General features: G+C 41.8%; 1 protein-coding gene and 1 pseudogene across 17 annotated transcripts in view; one reads left to right on the plus strand and one right to left on the minus strand.

Annotated features, from left to right (window-relative positions):
* Window positions 1–19361, minus strand: part of DLGAP1 (DLG associated protein 1) — a gene marked incomplete at both ends in the record, with an annotated part of 319449 nt that overhangs the window by 275891 nt on the left and 24197 nt on the right. For 3 of the 16 annotated variants that reach the window (XM_082852568.1, XM_082852567.1, XM_082852570.1), the window contains one exon: window positions 7166–7216. The exons of the other annotated variants lie outside the window; for them this stretch is intronic. In XM_082852568.1, coding sequence (XP_082708694.1) covers window positions 7166–7216 — 51 coding nt within the window. Of the gene's footprint in view, window positions 1–7165; window positions 7217–19361 lie in introns of those variants that run through there. 16 annotated transcript variants of the gene reach the window in all.
* LOC309970595 (cytochrome c oxidase assembly protein COX11, mitochondrial-like) lies at window positions 13543–14782 on the plus strand (annotated as a pseudogene). The gene is made up of 2 exons: window positions 13543–14456; window positions 14777–14782. The product of its transcript is annotated as a cytochrome c oxidase assembly protein COX11, mitochondrial-like (transcript).

Here is a 19361-nt window from a genome sequence, read left to right on the forward strand (position 1 = left end):
AGTGTAGAAGGCCTTACTTTCTCAAGACACTGACATTAGGGTTCCTGAACTGTACTTGTTTTCTTTATTCCACAATAACTCTGCCCACAGGATAAATGAATGAATGAATGAAGCCATCCATCCATTCACATTTATTTTTTGTTCTTGAAGTCCCCTTACATTGTGTGTGCTGTTTCCAGCTTTACTGAGCTACAATTGATATATAACACTGTGTTAATTTAAGGGGTACCACCTATCGACTTTATACAATTATATATTGTAAAATGATGACCACCATAGCTTAACATAGCTGACACCTCATCACATCACTTAAGTGCCTTTTTTTTTTTTTTTTTTTTTTGCACTGAGAATGTTTAAGATCTACTCTCTTAGCAACCATTCACATTTATTGAGGGCTTCCTATATGCCATGCACTATGGGAGCAGAAGATGCAAGTACTCATAGATTGGTATGTGCCCCCAGGGATCTCAATCTGTGGAGGGAGAGGTAGAATTTGTGGCGGGAGGGGAGCGAGAAGCACACAAGTGTGGCTGCAATGAAGTTACGACATTGCTGGAAAATACATACTAGACAGTGCAGTTACCATGGAAACTGCTTCAAGGAGGTCGTACTTGACTTGAGACTTGGATGGTGGTCCAGACTGCCAGCTGGACCCAGGGAGAAAAAGAGGGTATTACACGAGAGGAAACAGCATATGTGGAGGCATGGCCTCGAGAAAGGGCAGTGTGTTCTACAGGAAACACCAATTTGCGTACAATACATGGAGAGTTCAAAACAAGCTTCACTCCAGACTGAGCCTCTCCGGATGGGACCGCTTTGTAGATTAAGCGGAAGGCACTCGATCTCTTGCTAATAATCTTGACTTGGTTTAAAGCACAACAGGTCTTTTTCAAAACGCCTTTTCTTGGATTGCCTTTTTTCTATGAGGAATAGGGAGCTGAGAACAATAGAAAATCGGTCCTGTGGTTTCTGTGGGTCTTTTCTCAGTCCACATTTCTTTTCCCTCCTCAAGGAAATCCCCAAACCATCCTTTCTTCTGAACTGATCACTCCTTGCCGAGCAGGGCCTTCTACCCTCGGCTTGGCACCCTCCCTGCCACACCCCAGCCTCAACCACCACTCACCAGCTGCCGCCTCCACAAGACCTCCCTTCTGGTTCTGCCTAAAATCCCCACCCAGGCGGCACCCTTCCACTTTCTCCTTCTGCCCTTCCTCTAACACACGGCACTGCGGTACCTCCAACCACCTGTCAGGCGCACATCTAAGGCTCAGAGGGCCTCCCCAATACCCCCTGCCCCCCTCCCAGCCCCCCATGCAGCAGCCTTTGTAATATCCCCTTTCTTACACTATCAGCTCACTTGGAGTCATCTTTCGTTTCCTAAAATATCACCGCCGTATTAGTTTCCTGGGGCTGCTGTATCAAATTGTACACATTTAGTGGCTTCAAACAACTCACGTTTCTTCCCTTACAGTTCTGGAGGCCAGAAGTCTAAAGTTGGTTTCCTGGGCTGAAACCAAGGTATCAGCAGCCCTGAGCTCCCTCTGGAAGCTCTAGGGGATGATCCATGTCCTTGCCTTGCCCATCTTTCCTCCACTTCAAAACTAGCAGCACAGCATCTTCGAATCTCTGTTTCCATGGTCACATGGCCTTCCCCTGTGGTCAAGTCTCCCTCTGCTTCCCTCTTACAAGGACCCTTGTGATTCCATTGAGGGCTCACCCAGATAATCCAGGGTCATCTTCCCATCCCAAGATCCTTAGCTCAGTCCCACCTGCAAAGCCACATTTGCCCTAAACAGTCACATTCGCACTTTTCTAGGATGAGGATGGGCCGTATTCGGAGCCATTTCTCCATATACCCCATCCGCCAGCACTACCAACGTGGAGGAGGACTTACTCTGTGCTAGGCGACAGTTTACGAGGTGGGCACCGTTATTATCTCTGTTTTACAGATGAAGAAACAGGCACAGAAAGGTAAACTGATGTCTCGAGGCCACATAGATAGAGAAAGCGAGGTCCATCCACCTTAGGAGCGTGTGCTCCTCACACGATGCTGTACTGTTGTCTCTCAGCTTTTGGGACCACGTGCATCCGTGGGTTGGTTTGGATCACAAGGACCCTAAAGACAATCGCGGTCAACACAACGTGGACAATTGTCCAGAAGTTGTAGATGCTCCTTTTCTAGCTGCACTTCTAGAGATTTCTCCCGCAGAGAGCACCGCTAATTAAGGGGTCGGGTGGTAACAGCAGCAATTTGCTTCCCCCTGAAAGGCCACTGGAAGCCCCCTGAGTAGTCTGACGTCAAGCTATGACTGATGAATGTTAAGATCTAACTGAGCTCAGGCAACAGCGCTGTGAAAGGAGTAATCACAGAGCAGGACCAGGAAAGAAATTCATGTTGGAAAGGACAATGGAAATAGAACAGAAACGTGAGGCCCAGCTACTCTCACCATGGAGAGAACAAGAAAGGCAGAAAAAGGCACTGAGCCTGGAGAAGAAAGAATACAGCACAAAGAAAGGTACTTTCAGGTTAACAATAAGGGGAGAATACACTCAGGGTGCATTGGGGAGGTCAGAAAGCAAAGGAACAGGCAGGTGGTGAAAAATCAAGGATTTTTCTACCATCCACTGTTCATCTTTAAGATTAAAATTTTCTCTCACTCCAGGGTGGCAGTGGGCCACGTGGAGGATAGAAAGAGCTGGCTCCTGGAATCAAACAGACCAGGGGGCCCATTCGTTAATATCAGTGTCACTCATGGCAACCTGAGCCTCAGTCTTCTCATTTATGAAACGGGTATAAGCACATGAAGATGAAAGAATTTACATGAATGGCTTTAGCACTGTTCTTTGCAGGAATGAGTAACATAAAGAATTATCGCATTTGGTTTCTGCAACCTCATCAAAACAAAAGGTAATAGGGCTTCCCTGGTGGCGCAGTGGTTGAGGGTCCGCCTGCCGATGCAGGGGACACGGGTTCGTGCCCCGGTCCGGGAAGATCCCACATGCTGCGGAGCGGCTGGGCCCGTGAGCCATGGCCGCTGGCCTGTGCGTCCGGAGCCTGTGCGGGAGAGGCCACAACAGTGAGAGGCCCGCGTACCGCAAAAAAAAAAAAAAAAAAAAAAAAAGGTAATAAAGTCGTTAAGGAGTCCAAGTTTCTATTCATGCAGTCGGATAGAATTTTCTTTGGGCTCGTTTGTGGCCACACTGTGAATAAGAGACCAGATATCTACCTTCATGAAACTGAGTGGAATAGGCAACCCCATGTAAAACGAAGGAGCATGATAAGGAAATAATGGATGTGATGAGAACTATGGGGAGAGACTGGACACAAACATGGCCAGTCAGAGAGGGCTTCTTGGAGGAAGTGTCATCTCAGCCAAGACTAAAAAGTTCACAAGGCGTAAATAAGGAAGAGAGGAGTTTGGAGTGATATGAGAAAGTTAAAAGTACATCAGTGTGGATGAAATGCAGAGTAGACAGAGGGAGTGTTCAGAAATCAGGCTGTGAAAGAAAAAGGTTCCCAAGTATGTCATGCCCTGTAAGTCATGGGAAGAAGTCTGGACTTTACCACTGGGAGTATGGAGGAACCATTGAAGGATATAAAAACAGAAGATTTACTGATTCTATCTGTATTTCAGAAATGTCATTTGGACGCTAGTATTGGGTTGGCCAAGATGTTCGCTCAGGTTTTTCCGTAACATCTTACGGCAAAATCCGAGCGAACATTTTTGGCCAACCCAATGTATAGAATGAACTGGATTAGAGGAAACCTAGAGGCAGGAAGAACACTTAGGAGGAATTTATACTAATCTAGGTGAGAAACTATGGCGCTTCAACAAGGATAGTGGCAGAGGGGATGAAGAGAAGTGGATAGAAATAAAATCTGTAGGACTTGGTGATTTTCCCATCCATTCATTCATCCATCCAACCAACTCTTAGGGGTCTATCTTAGAGATGTAAGGGGAGGTAGAGGGGAAAATCCAGGTTTTCCCCTCTGTTTCTGGGCTGAAAAAATGGGTAGACGGTGGTCCTATTTACAGGAGTAGGAAACGCAGGTTAAGAAGTCTTGTGGGGAAGATAGTGAGCCCAGTTTTAGAGCTGTTGGCTTTTCAGTAATGCCTTTACTTTTTTTTTTTTTTTAATTTTATTTATTTATTTATTTTTGGCTGTGTTGCGTCTTCGTTGCTGCGCGCGGGCTTTCTCTAGTTGCTGTGAGCGGAGGCTACTCTTCCTTGCGGTGCGCAGGCTTCTCATTGCGGTGGCTTCTCTTGCTGCGGAGCACAGGCTCTAGGCACGTGGGCTTCAGTAGTTGTGGCACGTGGGCTCAGTAGTTGTGGCTCACGGGCTCTAGAGCGCAGGCTCAGTAGTTGTGGCGCACGGGCTTAGTTGCTCCGTGGCATGTGGGATCTTCCCGGACCAGGGCTCGAACCTGTGTCCCCTGCATTGGCAGGTGGATTCTTAACCACTGTGCCACCAGGGAAGCCCACCTTTACTTTTATAACGCAGATACCCTGGGCTCCTCCAGCCTGTGTGCGTCAACGAGGTAACCTTAGCGATAGTAACCAAGTGTAGCGATGTTCCAGTCCCCCTCTCATCTTTGCTCCTCCTCCACCTAATTCTGATTGTCCCCACAAATGGGCTTCACATGTATTTGGGAACAAATCTGTTTGCTGCCTTCTGCTCAAGCCTCCTCGCTGTGTGCCAAGAACTTGTTAGGATGGCGGGCCATCTGTGACCACGCTGTTGCCTCGGTTACCACTGCCCTCCGTGGATGGCGGCTCCGTGGTCTTTCCACGTGTGTGTGTGTGTGTGTGTGTGTGTGTGTGTGTGTGTGTGTGTGTGTGAGAGAGAGAGAGAGAGAGAGAGAAGGGAAGGCAGAGGCGCTGTTTTCTCTAGATTTTCTCCATTAATTAACACAAGGAGTTAATGAGTTAGTCTGTAACACCTGCTTTCATCTGGCATCACTAAGAATGCCTGGAAGGACTAGGAACTTTGCATCTCATGGTGAAGGGTGAGTGGGTTGACCACTGTAGACAAAAAGAATCACCAAAAGGATGCTGGTCAAAAACCCTGCATATTGCGCTTCCCTGGTGACGCTGTGGTTGAGAGTCCGCCTGCCGATGCAGGGGACGCGGGTTCGTGCCCCGGTCCGGGAAGATCCCACATGCCGCGGAGCGGCTGGGCCCGTGAGCCATGGCCGCTGAGCATGCGCGTCCGGAGCTTGTGCTCCGCAATGGAAGAGGCCACGACAGTGAGAGGCCCTCGTACCGAAAAAAAAAAAAAACCCTGCATATTGAAATCATCGGGTTGGTTTTAGGTGGCAGTAGTGGATAAAAAGTCATGCTGGTATCAAAGTTTTCTTATTGTATAAATGACAGGAAATAGAAGACAACAACTTGGGGGTTATCAGAGTTTGCTTTCTAGTTTGTTCATTTCTTCCAACTTCCAAATGGACACAGTGCAACCCATAGGCTCTGGATCAGTGATGCTGGGGAGAAGGGAAACGGGGGGAAATGTCAGAAATAAGGAAGCAATAAAAGTGCATGGGACAGTCAAGCATGGTCTGGAGTGATGAGGTCTCAGACGGAAAGGGGAGAAAGAGGAAAAGAAGACAAACACCTTTACGAACCCCAAGCACTCCGCCATGTTTGAGCTTCCAACGGTCCTCCACACAGAGAAAAGCTGTGAAATTGGACATATTTTAAAACCTTGAAGTATGAATAGGTAACATATGTTCTTAAAAATGAGCTGCGATAGACTAAAATGCTACACTCCTACTTCTCATAGGTTTGCTAAATTAGAGGTTTTTCCAGAGAAATGCCTACAATTTGTAGGTGGTACATGGGGGACATGTAAGTGGAACTAAGTCTTTAGCAGTGGCTAAAGACTTGTGCTGAAACTTAGCATCCCTTTATGCTTCTAGGAAAAACAGATACTGTGAACAATTTAGAGGAGGGGAGAAGAAAAATTCTTCCTTTTTCTATAAGAGTCTGATTGCAATGTTTAAAGATTTCCCCGAAACAAAAATATCTGGTGTCACAGCTCATCTCCCACGCATAAAAACAAAATGGGAAAATTAGGTAGGAAAAGGAGAACCATTTCCTTTCCATTTCTCCAAAATTTCCCACATACTTCGGCTGTTTTGAATAGATCTTCTGAAATATCTTTTGAGGTCACCTACTTTGAGAGAACAGAGTCTACGATTTTCAGGTGACATAGCAACGAGCCCAGAAAACAGAAATCTTATTTTTCATTTTTGCCATTCTTCTTGAAAAGAAAAGATGGTAATTTCGTCCCCACCCCATCTTGCTAAGCTTTTGCTAGTCTCAGGGATTTGTGCTCCGATCTGACTAAAAGAAAAATCTCCGTGTTAAACCCTGAAAAGCTGGATCACAAAAAGAAATCCCAATCTCATAACTGTTTCATCACATTTTGATTTTAAGATATAGTAGCCAAGGTAGCCATGAAAGTCTCACAGGGGTCTGATGGTTTTTTATTCCCTGAACTTCAGTGGACAAACAAGTACGTTTTCCACACGAACTGAAATCCTTGCAGCCACAGTAAATCAAGAAAGTAATGAGGAAAATGCACATTCCCGGCACGCTGCTATTTTAAAAACAGTCTTACAAAATAAAACCCACCTAAACCGAAGCTGTGGAATAATTTTAGCAATTGAAAATTACTACCTTCTCTAGAATAACATGTACTTAGAAATGAAATGACTCAGAAACCAGCACGAAGTATGTATTCTGCTTTCCTTGTAGCACATTCAACGTTTAATTTACAATATATCACGCTAAATACATTCAATCATCAGGGCTTATATCATTTTATCTGTCTTTGCTGCATCTACCTATTCTGCTCTTAAGCTAAATTCACTTTGCATTATACATGATAACAATATTATCATACAGATGCCATTCTTTCTAAAAAGCTGGATTTCTCCCTCAGCCCCTCCAGTACCAATAAGTAACGAAATCAAAGGAAAAGGGCACACCGATGGGGGGTGGGTACTCTTTATGAGATTGTTCATCCCAAATTCGCAGGCATCGTGAAACATGACATTAACTCCAGTATGTTAAAAGAAAAATTATGGATTAGCACAGAAAACAAACACAAAGAGACTATTTCTCTCCTTTTCCATAGCCCAGAATTGCCATTAGCTTACCTTATTAGCTGAAATGCCAAACAGAATGTCTTTATGGAAAAGTAAGTTCATTATTCATCTCAGCTTTGATTTGGTCTAGCGCAGCTGAGAGCATTTAGCTTCTCCCTGTGATTTGCCGATGCAAAGTGGGTGAGTAAGGCAGTAAACACAGAACTTGGGAGGTGGGGAGCGGTTGGCCCGTGGCTCACAACTCTAGACCTGCAACTTTACAGTTTCTTTCCTATGAAGATAGTTAACAAACTCAGATCTTATCACCGAAGTGACTACTTAGTGGAGATTTTTAAGTCTGTTCAGTAGGCAGGGCAGTTGCAATGATAATGTCCTGCCTGTTCACGGTCCCAGCAAAATTACCTTGCTGTTTTTAGCTTGGTGGATTCTTGGAATATTGATTCACTTTGCAGCACGTTAGTGGATAATATATATTTTGTCAAGGAGAAATCCACGTGGGGGAGCGATCTCTGTAATTTTCTTTAAAAAGAAAACCTGCTTGTCTGACCAGTGAATGGCCAGATAGATGCATTTTACAATTCTGAAGATAAGTGTGCACACACACACAACATTGTGTTGGATACAACATTCCGGTAGCTCCTACAGACGGAGACCCAGAAGCAAGATAGCAATAGATATCTGTCCTCAGGTCATCGAATTCTCTTTCAGAAAAAAAAAGTCACATTCTTTAATCATTGATTCATTTTCTTCAAATGAATTAAACATGTTCTAGAAACCTTTCGGCAAACACTTTTTCTTTCTTAAAAAATGACTTCCATAGAAAACATCCCAAAAGAACCTTATTTAGTGAAAGTGTCTCATTTCCAAGATGGGCAAAGGAAGTGTTGCAGTTTCCTCTCTCAAGCGTCTTACTTCACAGAATTCGAGCAGTCTCATTTACTAAGATCCAGCTTTACCAAGGAAAATATGCAATCACAACAGCGAGACAAGTCTTGGATAATCAGTAGACAAGGACAGCGTTACTGAACAAAGCAGTTTTAGCTTAAAGACTGTTTAAGCTTTCTTTGACTTTGTCACCATGCAAAATCAAGCCCCCAGTTCTCTCCTGAATTAATGAGAGCATGGCTGCCTCTAATGAGAAATGATAAAGAAAAAGCAATAATGGTTGATTTGCCTCAAAATGTTAAACAGAGTTACCATATGACTCAGCAATTCCACTCTTAGGCATATACTCGGGAGAAATGAAAACACGTGTCCACACAAAAACTTGTACACAAATGTTCACAGCACCAATATTTACAATAGCCCCCCACAAAAAAGTGGAAACAGTCTTACAAGAGCCCAGACGCAAAAGTGGAAACGGTCTTAATGTTCATCAGCTGATGAATGGATGTAAAAATGTGATATAGTCATATAATGGAATATGATTTGGCATTAAAAATCAAGTATTGACACATGCTATCCCATGGATGAATTTTGAAAACAGCATGCTGATTGACAGACGTCATCACAGAGTGTGTGATCCCGTTTATATGAAATGTCCAGAACAGGCAGAATCTATGGAGACAGGAAGTAGCTCGGTGGTTGCTCTATAGGCTTGTGGGCAGTGTACTGGGAAGTGAATACAAATGGGTCTCTTACTGGAGTGATGAAAATGTTCTTATCTTAGATGGTGGTGATGTTTGCGCAACTCTGCGAATACACTAAAACCACTGAATGGTATATTTTAAATAGGTGAATTTTATGGTTTGCACATATCTGAATAAATGTTAATAAAATTATTAATTTGTCATAGAAATACTGTCATATAATGGTTGCAACTACAAGAATTTGTTATATATAATAAATTTTGCAAAAGGTAGATAGGGAGAGGGGGGAAAAGTGTCAAGATAACCCCAAACTTGCAAAATCCTTGAGAACTCAGGGACTGTAGACCGACCTGAAGAACCATTCGTGCTGGTTTTTAACCATGGATAATTTTCCATAAGAAAAACCCCCCAAATCAGAGAGAGTGAGAGCAAGAGGAAGAAGACGAAGAAGAAGAGAAAGAGAGGAAGAAGGAGACTAGTTTTTTATTTATTTAACTTTTTATTTTATATTGGAGTATAGTTGATTAACAAGGGGACACTTGTTTTTGATTAGATAGCATGAAAGGACAGGTGATTCAAGAAGGAAAGTAGGATCCCAAACCTTAATTCTGATGATATAACAGCAAGTGGTTGAGATGAGAATAAAAGAAGAAAGCCTTTAAAGAGACCACAAGAATTGAACAAGGAGGGTTTTGAAACGCTCAAATTAAAGGAACTGGTTTCTAACAAGAGAGATGGGTTCACAATCAAGGAAGAATACACGTAAGTGATGAGCGTCTACAGGAATTGCACCAAGAGTGCCAAAACCCAGAATTAAATGAAGTTTGAATTAAAAAAATAATAAAAGCGATAAAAAAAGCCAGGGACAGTAAAAGAAAAAAAAAAAAAAGAAAAAGGCTTTTGGAAAGATATGAATTGGAACAAACAGAAGAACAAGGACAATCCTGAGACGTGGTCCAGATGGTGTAATGTGAACAGATGATGATGAAGGAGGAGAAAGGGGAGGTGGAGAACTAAACATCAAACTCTCAAACTTTACCATTTTCTGTATCAAAGCAAAGGATCTGCAAATTGGAAAGGTTGGAAAAAGAAGCACGGTAAAGAGAAATCTGAATTTCAGGAAAACCTCTTGTATGCAGATGACTCATACATTTGTATTTTCAAAACTAAAAACAGAGTTACCATATTGTCCAGCAATCCCACTCCTGGGCATAGATCTGAAGAAAACTATAATTTGAGAAGATACATATACCCCAATGTTCATAGCAGCACTATTTACAATAGCCAGGTCAAGGAAGCAACTTAAATGTCCATCGACAGAGGAATGGATAAAGAAGATGTGGCACATATATACAATGGAATATTACTCAGCCATAAAAAGGATAAAATAATGCCAGTTATAGCAAGATGGATGGACCTAGAGATTATCATACAAAGTGAAGTAAGCCAGGCAAAGACAAATATCATATGACATCACTTATATGTGGAACCTAAAAAAAAAAGATACAAATGAACTTATTTACAAAACAGAAATACATCCACAGACATAGGAAACAAACTTATGGTTACCAAAGGGGAAGGAGGGGGGACAAATTAGGAGGTTGGGATTAACGCATACATAGTACTATATATAAAACAGATGATCAACAAGGACCTACTGTAGAGCACAGAGAGCTATACTCAAGATTTTGTAATAACCTATAAGGGAAAAGAATCTGAAAAAGAATATATATATATATATATATATATATATATATATATATATATAACTGAATATAACTGAATCACTGTGCTGAACACCTAAAACTAACACGACATTGTAAGTCAACCATACCTCAGAAAAATTCTGTTTTCTCAAAACTAAATTTGTATTTTCATTCCAGATCTCCCATATGAACTTCAGGTACCTGACAACTTTACTTAGATTCCTTGAAGCACTTCACACGCAGCACCTTCAAAATCAAACTCATTTTCTCTTCCCCCTTTCCTGCCCACACCCCACTGTAGCTCTTCTCGAATTCCCTACTTCAGTGAACGGAAACACCATCTTTTATGCAAGTCAGAGACATAGGTACCATTCCGGACACTTCCTTTTCCCTCAACATGGCCAAGTCCTATAGATTGGGAATCTCTGGAAACTATCCACCTGCCTCAACATCACTGTCACCAGCCTAGTCCAAGTCACCATTTTCTTTCACCTGAGATGCTATACTTGTCTTCTAACTGGTTCTCCTTTCATTTTATTTATCTTTTCACTTCCTCTAAAGGGATGTTTTCAGAAGGCAACGTGGATATCACCTCTCCCCACTCCTGCTGTTCTACGCACACAAACAAGGATATAAAGATTCAAATTTTAGACACTACCTCCAGGACCCTGACAGATAGAGTCCTGCATATCTTCCCAGACTCATTTTGCACCACCTTGGTGACCTAACCACACTAGATTTATTTCTGACCCTTTTGTTTCTCCCTACCTTTGCCTGATTCCCCTGGCTCATTGTCTAACTGACTTTAAATCTTCCTTCAGACCCAATCCCAACCACTATTTCCTAGGGTGTGCTTCCCCCAACTTCTTAAGTCAATCTGCTATCACAGTATCATAATCTCCTTTGTAGGTACTGAGCAAACTGATCACTCGGAATAGGTTTTTACTTACGAGTAGAGGGTTCAGAAGGTGCTTGGGCTACTACACTCTTGGTATCTTTGAAGACACTTGCTTGGGTTGCCTCTTAGTTTTAAACTCACTGTGGAGAGACCTGATTTCCCACTGGTCACTCTTCTAACAGGACAAGGACGAGCGATGGGTCGTATGGAGGGAAAGCAGGGAATAAACATTTTTGGCTCAGGGACCCAGCAGTCTGATCTTAGGTGCAAGATGTTTAGGGTAGTGCTAAGAAATACTAGTTGCCCATCCCCTAGAATCTCAAGGGGTCCTAGTCCTATGGGAATTTGAAGTCAGCCACAGTTGCTGCCAGCAAAGAAAGGGACAACCAAGACTGCAGACAGGGTAAGCTCCCAGCATAATTCAATGTAGCCCTTGCCACGGTAGTAAATTTAAATTTATTTGTGTCATTGATTTGAGTAATGTTTATCTCCCCGCTGATAATGGGAGCATGAGCGTAGGAATCAGGTCTGTTTCTTTCTTTCTTTCTAAACATCTTTATTGGGGTTTAATTGCTTTACAATGGTGTGTTACTTTCTACTTTATAACAAAGTGAGTCAGTTATACATATACATATGTTCCCATATCTCTTCCCTCTTACGTCTCCCTCCCTCCCACCCTCCCTATCCCACCCCTCCAGGCGGTCACAAAGCACCGAGCTGATATCCCTGTGCTATGCGGCTGCTTCCCACTAGCTATGTACCTTACTAGAGTCTGTCATACAGAGTGAAGTAAGTCAGAAAGAGAAAGACAAATACCGTATGCTAACACATATATATGGAATTTAAGGGAAAAAAATGTCATGAAGAACCTAGGGGTAAGACAGGAATAAAGACACAGACCTACTGGAGAACGGACTTGAGGATATGGGGAGGAGGAAGGGTGATATATACATGTCTGTTTCTGATCATCACTGAATCCTCTGCAATTACACAGGGCCTGCCAACAGTAGGCATTTAATAAATAGTTTTTGAATGAATCAGTGAAAGAGCTCTTAAATTGGCAGGCTGTGGTGGGAGGGTAATGATAGCATAATTGCTACTAGTGAAATCATTTAAAGCATATGTTCTATGTTGGGTGTCAGGACTAGTCTTCTTGTTTATGAAATCTGACCATTTTATATCGTTCCCTTGTCATCATAGCTGTGATCTCGCTACTGCATGAAGATGCACTATTAAGCATTTTGCTTAGAAAATGAGCATGCAGGATGTTTTAAAATATCATAAGATTTATTAAATTCATAATTGAATTTCCCCAGTGAAGACATTTTCCTTTAGAAAGGAGGGCACACCTAAAAACAATCAACTTAAGTTGCCGTGCTCAGGCAAATTACATCTTTGTGTACACAGAGAGCTTTCGGTAGGACCCCAGAATCAAGGTGGGTAATTAAAACCTGTCAAAGAAAATGTGATGGGGAAGATGAAGATGGACAAGTCTTTTGAATCATCCAAAAGAACACAGCTTGATGGGCTTGAGTTTACAAAGCAGCAGCCTCCCAGAACAGGCTGTTAAAGGAAGATCTCTGAGCACCGGAAGAAGCAGCTTGCGTTTATGAAGAAGTAGTATGCTAGGCTGACTGTGTTTTACTTTTATTTTTGAAGATTAACTTGGTCGATGGGTATACATATAACCTGCGCTTCCTTACGCAAAGTCATCCTTCTAGAAAGAAAACAGGAGGAAAATATTTCTAAATGTTCACAGGACTGGTTTCCACTGAATTTTCTCACTTCTCTTCCTGGCAGCCATTCCGAACAACAAAAACAATAATACAACAAAACAAAGAGAATTACCCAGAAATCACATTTTCAGCAAAACCAGCAGAACACCCACAAACTCCCAAATCGGAGTCAGGCAGAAAGCCGAGGAGGAAAGGGATAGGAACGTGGCAGGTAAATGAGAGGTAGGAAGGGGACCTAGCTGCAGCAGAGCTCAAAGAGCTCTGCCAAGTACACCCTCCCCCGAAGCGAGGACCTCAGTCTGAGAGCATTGCAGTGTGGAAAGGCAGGGACTGATGTAGGTGGTGGAGGGTGAATGGGCAAATCTCACTAAGGGCCAGAAAAATTCTTTCTAAAAATGACTGTATCATTTCTGTCCCCACGTGACTGGTAACGTGCGGGGTCATCCATGAAATAACCGAGGGAGAAAAGAACTAGGTTTTGTCTGAGAGTCAGAGGATGTGTGAGTACACAGATGCATCATACTATAAAGAAACAGTGGATAACTGTAGCAACAGCAAAGGAAGCCCTCGGTTCACGAATGCTTGAAAAATGACTGCCTACCCTCTGATTCTCTTAAAAAAAAAACAACTTGTTCAGGCCATGGGAGGGCTCTGGCGTCCGGGATTAAGGCGCGTCGCTCTCTGCGGGTGGCCCTGGAATCACCCTGGGAACCGGACCAGGGCTGCGGAGAGGGTAGAGCCTTGTCTCCGGTCGGGGAGGAGCAGGACAGGGGGCGCCTAGAGGGAGCTGAGACGGCTCGGGACAGGGAGGCGCCCGAGGCTGGCGGTGCGGCCGCCGCGGCGGCCGAAGAGCACGAACCCCCTCACGCGCGCACAGGACGAGGATTGGCGGCGGCCGAACAAGACACTCCTCACGAGCTTGGCCGCTGCGGCCGTGGGCATGCTGGGGAGGTGTCCTGCGCCGCCGTGCCCCTTTACCGGCTCTATGGCCAGACTACTGGACCTGGAGAATCGGCAGTAGCAGGTCATGCATCAGACCAGACTGGAAACATGGTACCTGTTAAGGATCGCATCACTGAAGTCACCTTTAATGCAGATGTGCATGCAAGTCTCCAGTGGAACTTTAGACCTCAGCAAACAGAAATATACGTAGCGCCAGGGAAGACTGCACTGGCGTTTTATAAAGCTAAGACTCCTACTGACAAACCAGTAAACGGAATTTCTACATACAATGTCGTACCATTTGAAGCTGGACAGTATTTCAGTAAAATACAGTGCTTCTGTTTTTGTTTTGAAGAACAAGGGCTTAATCCACAGGAGGGAGTAGATATGCCAGTATTTTTCTACATTGATCCTGAATTTGCTGAAGATCCAAGAATGGTGAATGTTGATCTCATCATTCTTTCTTATACTGTTTTTTTTTTTTTTTTTTCCGGTACGCGGGCTTCTCACTGTTGTGGCCTGTCCCGTTGCGGAGCACAGGCTCTGGACGTGCAGGCTCAGCAGCCATGGCCCACGGGCCCAGCCGCTCCGCGGCATGTGGGATCTTCCCGGACCGGGGCACGAACCCGTGTCCCCTGCATCGGCAGGCGGACTCTCAACCACTGCGCCACCAGGGAAGCCCAGCAGTCACTATTTTAAAAGCTCAAAATGGAAGAGGAATCACTAAAGCCCTAACAGCTTGCCCAAAGATTACATTCTGATTTCAAATTTGACTGTATTTTTCCTTTAAGATCTAGGGCTATTTTACATTCAGAGTACTAAATAAGTACTTTGACATTTCAGTACCATGAAATTTAAATAAAATGTATATCTAGTAGGCTTCTAGCATTTCTTGTGATAGTTCCAAGTCTCCGAATTTTAAAATGTAAGTGCGATTGTGAAGATTTACCGCCAGCAGAGTTCTTCTGAAAAAAGATGTATTAAACTGTTTGAATAGTAAAAAAAAAAAAAACAAAAAAAACCCCCCAAAACCAAAAAACTTGTTCAAATAAGAGTAACGTAAAAGGAACATGCATGCAGGTCTTCTAGGGAATATGGAAAACAGCAGCCACAAATTTCTTATAAATAATGAAAATGTACCAGGAAAATATGTTGCCACGAAGTTTAAAAGCATAACCCAACTTAGAAACAGTAATTCATGAAGCAATTACAGCTATAAAGGAAGATCACAAAGCAGAATGATAAGAACTCAGGGGAAAAAGTGAGAAAACGAAGGTTGCTGGTAGACAGCTGGAGGATCTGAAATAGGAACTGGCAGAATTGAAGGAAAGGAAGGTCAATAAAGGGACACAAAAGACAAGAACGAAAAGAGCACAGAAATGGTGCCGAGATAAAAAGGATAAAGAAGGATTAGAGAAACAAGGCAATATAGCCAACATATGCGTAGCTGTGATTCGCAAAGAAAGTCAAACCAATGGAATAGAGTAATTATCTTAAAATATAAGGCAAGAGAGCTTCTCTGAAATAAAAAGTCTAAAATCTATTTAATGAAAAGGTAACCATTTTATCAGTGAGACGTCATTCAGAACGGTCAGTGTAAAGAAATGTCTCAGAAAAAGTTTTGAAAGGAATCCTTTAGGTGGTCAAGCAAAAAGATAAAATGAGGTTAAGGGAGAGAAAATGAGGTGGACATTAGACTTAGCTGCAGAAACATGTAACCTGAGCGCAGAACAGAGCAGCATCTACAAGAGATTGAGCTAAGAAAGCAGGAGCCAACGATTCTCTGTCTAGTTAAGCTCTTTCCAATGTAAAGACTCAAGTAAAAAGAGCTTTGGACATGCCAGAATTTGGGTACTATTGCTCAAATGAACCTTTCTAGGGGAAAATCCTAGAGGATGGGCTGTAGACAGACATGAAACAGAAAATGTCAACAGAAAAATGTCATCAAAGAACCAGTGGCCAACACCCCCATGTTCATTACAGCACTATTCACAATAGCCAAGACATGGAAGCAACCTAGGTGTCCACTGATGGATGAATGGATAAGGAAGATGTGGCATGCATATATATATATTTACTCAGCCATAAAAAATAATGAAATATTGCCATTTGTGACATGGGTGGACCTTGAGGGCATTATGCTACGTGAAACAAGTCAGACAGAGAAAGACAAATACTGTATGATCTCACTTACATGTGGAATTTAAAAAAAAAACCCTAAGCTTATAGATACAGAGAACAGATTGATGGTTGCCAGAGGCGGGGGGTGGTGGTTGTGTGAAATGGTGAAGATGGTCAAAAGGTACAAACTTCTGGTTATAAAATGAAGAAGTCCTGGGGTGTAATGTACAGCATGGTGATTATAGTTAATAATCCTGCACTGCATATTTGAAAGTTGCTAAGAGAGTAGATCTTAAAAGTTCTCATCACAAGAAAAAATTTTTTTAACTGTGTATGGTGACAGATGTAAACTGGGCTTATGGTGGTGATCTTTTTTTTTTAATTTAATTTAATTAATTTATTTTTCTACAGCAGGTTCTTATTAGTTATCTATTTTATACATATTAGTGTATACATGTCAATCCCAATCTCCCAATTCACCCCACCACCACCACCCCCCCCGCCCCGGCTTTCCCCCCTTGGTGTCCGTATGTTTGTTCTCCACGTCTGTGTCTCTGTTTCTGGTGGTGATCATTTTTGCAGTATATACAAATATTGAATCATTATGTTGTACGCCTAAAACTAATATAACGCTATATGTCAGTTATACCTCAATAACAATAAAAAAAGAACCAGTGGCCAAAATCTAGCTCAACACATTTTAGAAGAGGTGTATCATTTTCATGGATTTAAAAGGAATATCTTTATGATCTGATATGACATGAAGTTTCTGTAGCTATACATATGTAGATATACTTTAAGAATTGTTTTCTATTACTAGTTTGTTTTACTTTTTTTCTAAATCCTTAATGGCTGTTGAATATTATGAAATGTCTTTTATGCATATATTGAGATAGTCATGTGTGTTTTCTCCTTTAACCTCCTAGTTGCTGTGAATTCTATGAATTATTTTTCTAATGCTAAGGCTTCCTTTCATTAGCAAATAAATCCCGTCTGGTCATGTTATTTTACATTATTTATAATTAGTGAATTTTATTGAAATATTTATTAAGAGTTTTTGCATCAGGTTCGTGAGAGAAATTGCATTACAATTTTCCTTTCTCAGACTGCCATCATCCAGTTAAGACTATACGAAATCCTAAAATGAACTGGGCATCTTTTCTTTGTTCATATCTCTAGAAGAATTTTTATATGACGGCAATTAACATTTTCTCGCTGGTTTCATGAAACTGTTTGGGTCTGGTCTTTCTTTTTCTGAGTAAATGTTAAACTAATGTGTCCGTTTCTTAAACTGTTAGGGGTGTATTCAAGGTTCTTGTTTTTACTGAGTTTTGAATAATTTGTTTTTCTAAGAAATTATCCACTTACGTTTTCAATATATTGGTATAAAATCTATTTCTGTTCTAGTCCTATGATAGATTTAATAGCTACTGTAAATTTATCCCTGTTCCTGTCTTCATTCCTAATAGTGTTTATATTATGCTTTCTTTTTCTCTTTTTGGTGAGCTTATTCAGAGTCTTAGTGATATCAGTATTTTCAAAGAACAGCAATAACACAAAAATATTTACAGTGATCATCTCTGGGTGATTTTGATTATCTTCTTTATTTTCTTATGTATTTTACAAAGTTTCCCCAATAAACGCATATTATGAACCTCCCCAATAATACCAGTAATAAAGTGATACATTTTTGAACAGAATAAAAAAATGTGGACTGAATAGGAGATTCACAACTGGTTGAATGGCTTTTCCTAGATGGTCTATAAATAATATCAAGAAAAAATGGAGAATGGTCTTTAGTGGTACGCATAAGCCTTTCTTTTTGGCCCTATTCTGAACAGTTTTTTAATCATCAACTTCCATGGTGATATATTAGACACTATTATGAGATTTAGAATATAATACATCTTGGGAAAATATTTAAAATACTGGATTTTAGATTTAGTATTTCTCCAGTTTTGACAGTGGAAGCATTCTTTCTGGTCATCCAAATGGCACTTTTAGGTGGGTGAATTAGAAACAAGCTGTCCCCTCCTCAAGACTCTGCTGTTATTTTCTGGAAAATTATGGTAATAAATAAATAACTAAGATAACTACTAATATAAATGATGTTCTCTAGAATTAGACTGTGCACAATAGTAAGGAGTGACCTTGGGCTAGAAAGACACATTTGTATTTATAAGATGACATTTAATAAAGATAAACATAATAGTCTACATTATGTTAAACCACCTAAGCGCATAGTACAAGGTAAGACAAACATGTCAAAATGATTTCATGTGAATGAATGGCTCACAGTTTTTATCTGAGTATGAGACAGGTTGGCATGGCTGCCAGACGAGCTGGTACCTTGACAGAAGTAGGGTATTCATATCCAAAGATTTTCAAAGGGTGCTGTGAAGTCCAAATTCAACTGAAATATTGTTCACAAAATAATATCATAAGTTAAGAGAGATGCTGCTTTTCTTGGAACCAAATACAATTTGTCTGTTGTCAGCTAAAAGAGCTTGATGTCCTATTCTCAGAGAATTGCTGAAGGAACTAGGTATTTTGAAGATAGAAAAATGAAGACTTATGGGCGAACAATAGTTTGTTTGTTTGTTTTTTTTTTTGCGGTACGCGGGCCTCTCACTGTTGTGGCCTCTCCTTTGCGGAGCACAGGCTCCGGACACGCAGGCTCAGCGGCCATGGCTCATGGGCCCAGCCGCTCCGTGGCATGTGGGATCCTCCTGGACCGGGGCACGAACCCGTGTCCCCTGCATCGGCAGGCGGACTCTCAACCACCGCGCCACCAGGGAAGCGAACAACAGTTTTAATCAAACATTTGAAGGACTGCCTTGTAGAAGAAAAATTTGATTTATTTCACATAGCTCTACATCCAAGTTAAAGAAAGAGAGGTGGGCTTGGAATCACGATAGAGAAGAATCTTCTAAGAAGGGTGTCAAGAATGGAAACTGCTTCTGGGGTGAAAATTCAGGGACCCTTTCTAGAGGCCACTTGGTAACGTGCAAAAAGCCTTACCATCTGGCATTCCCATTGGCCCAGCGAGTCCAGGAATTTCTACTGATTAAGTAATTGGATGCTTCGTGAGGCATTTGTAACAGTGAAAGATTTGGATAGGTTACTAAGTAGATACAGGAAAAGAAAAAAGAAATGTGAGGGGAAAAGAAAAACAAACAGAGCAGAATGGGGGCAAAGAGAATGAACTCAGTGGAACAGAAACTACTGTTACAAGTACAGGGGTGGAAAGGAGCA

This window comes from Leucopleurus acutus (genome assembly GCF_964270905.1).
Source record: "Leucopleurus acutus genome assembly, chromosome: 13".
NCBI classification, from domain to species: domain Eukaryota; kingdom Metazoa; phylum Chordata; class Mammalia; order Artiodactyla; family Delphinidae; genus Leucopleurus; species Leucopleurus acutus.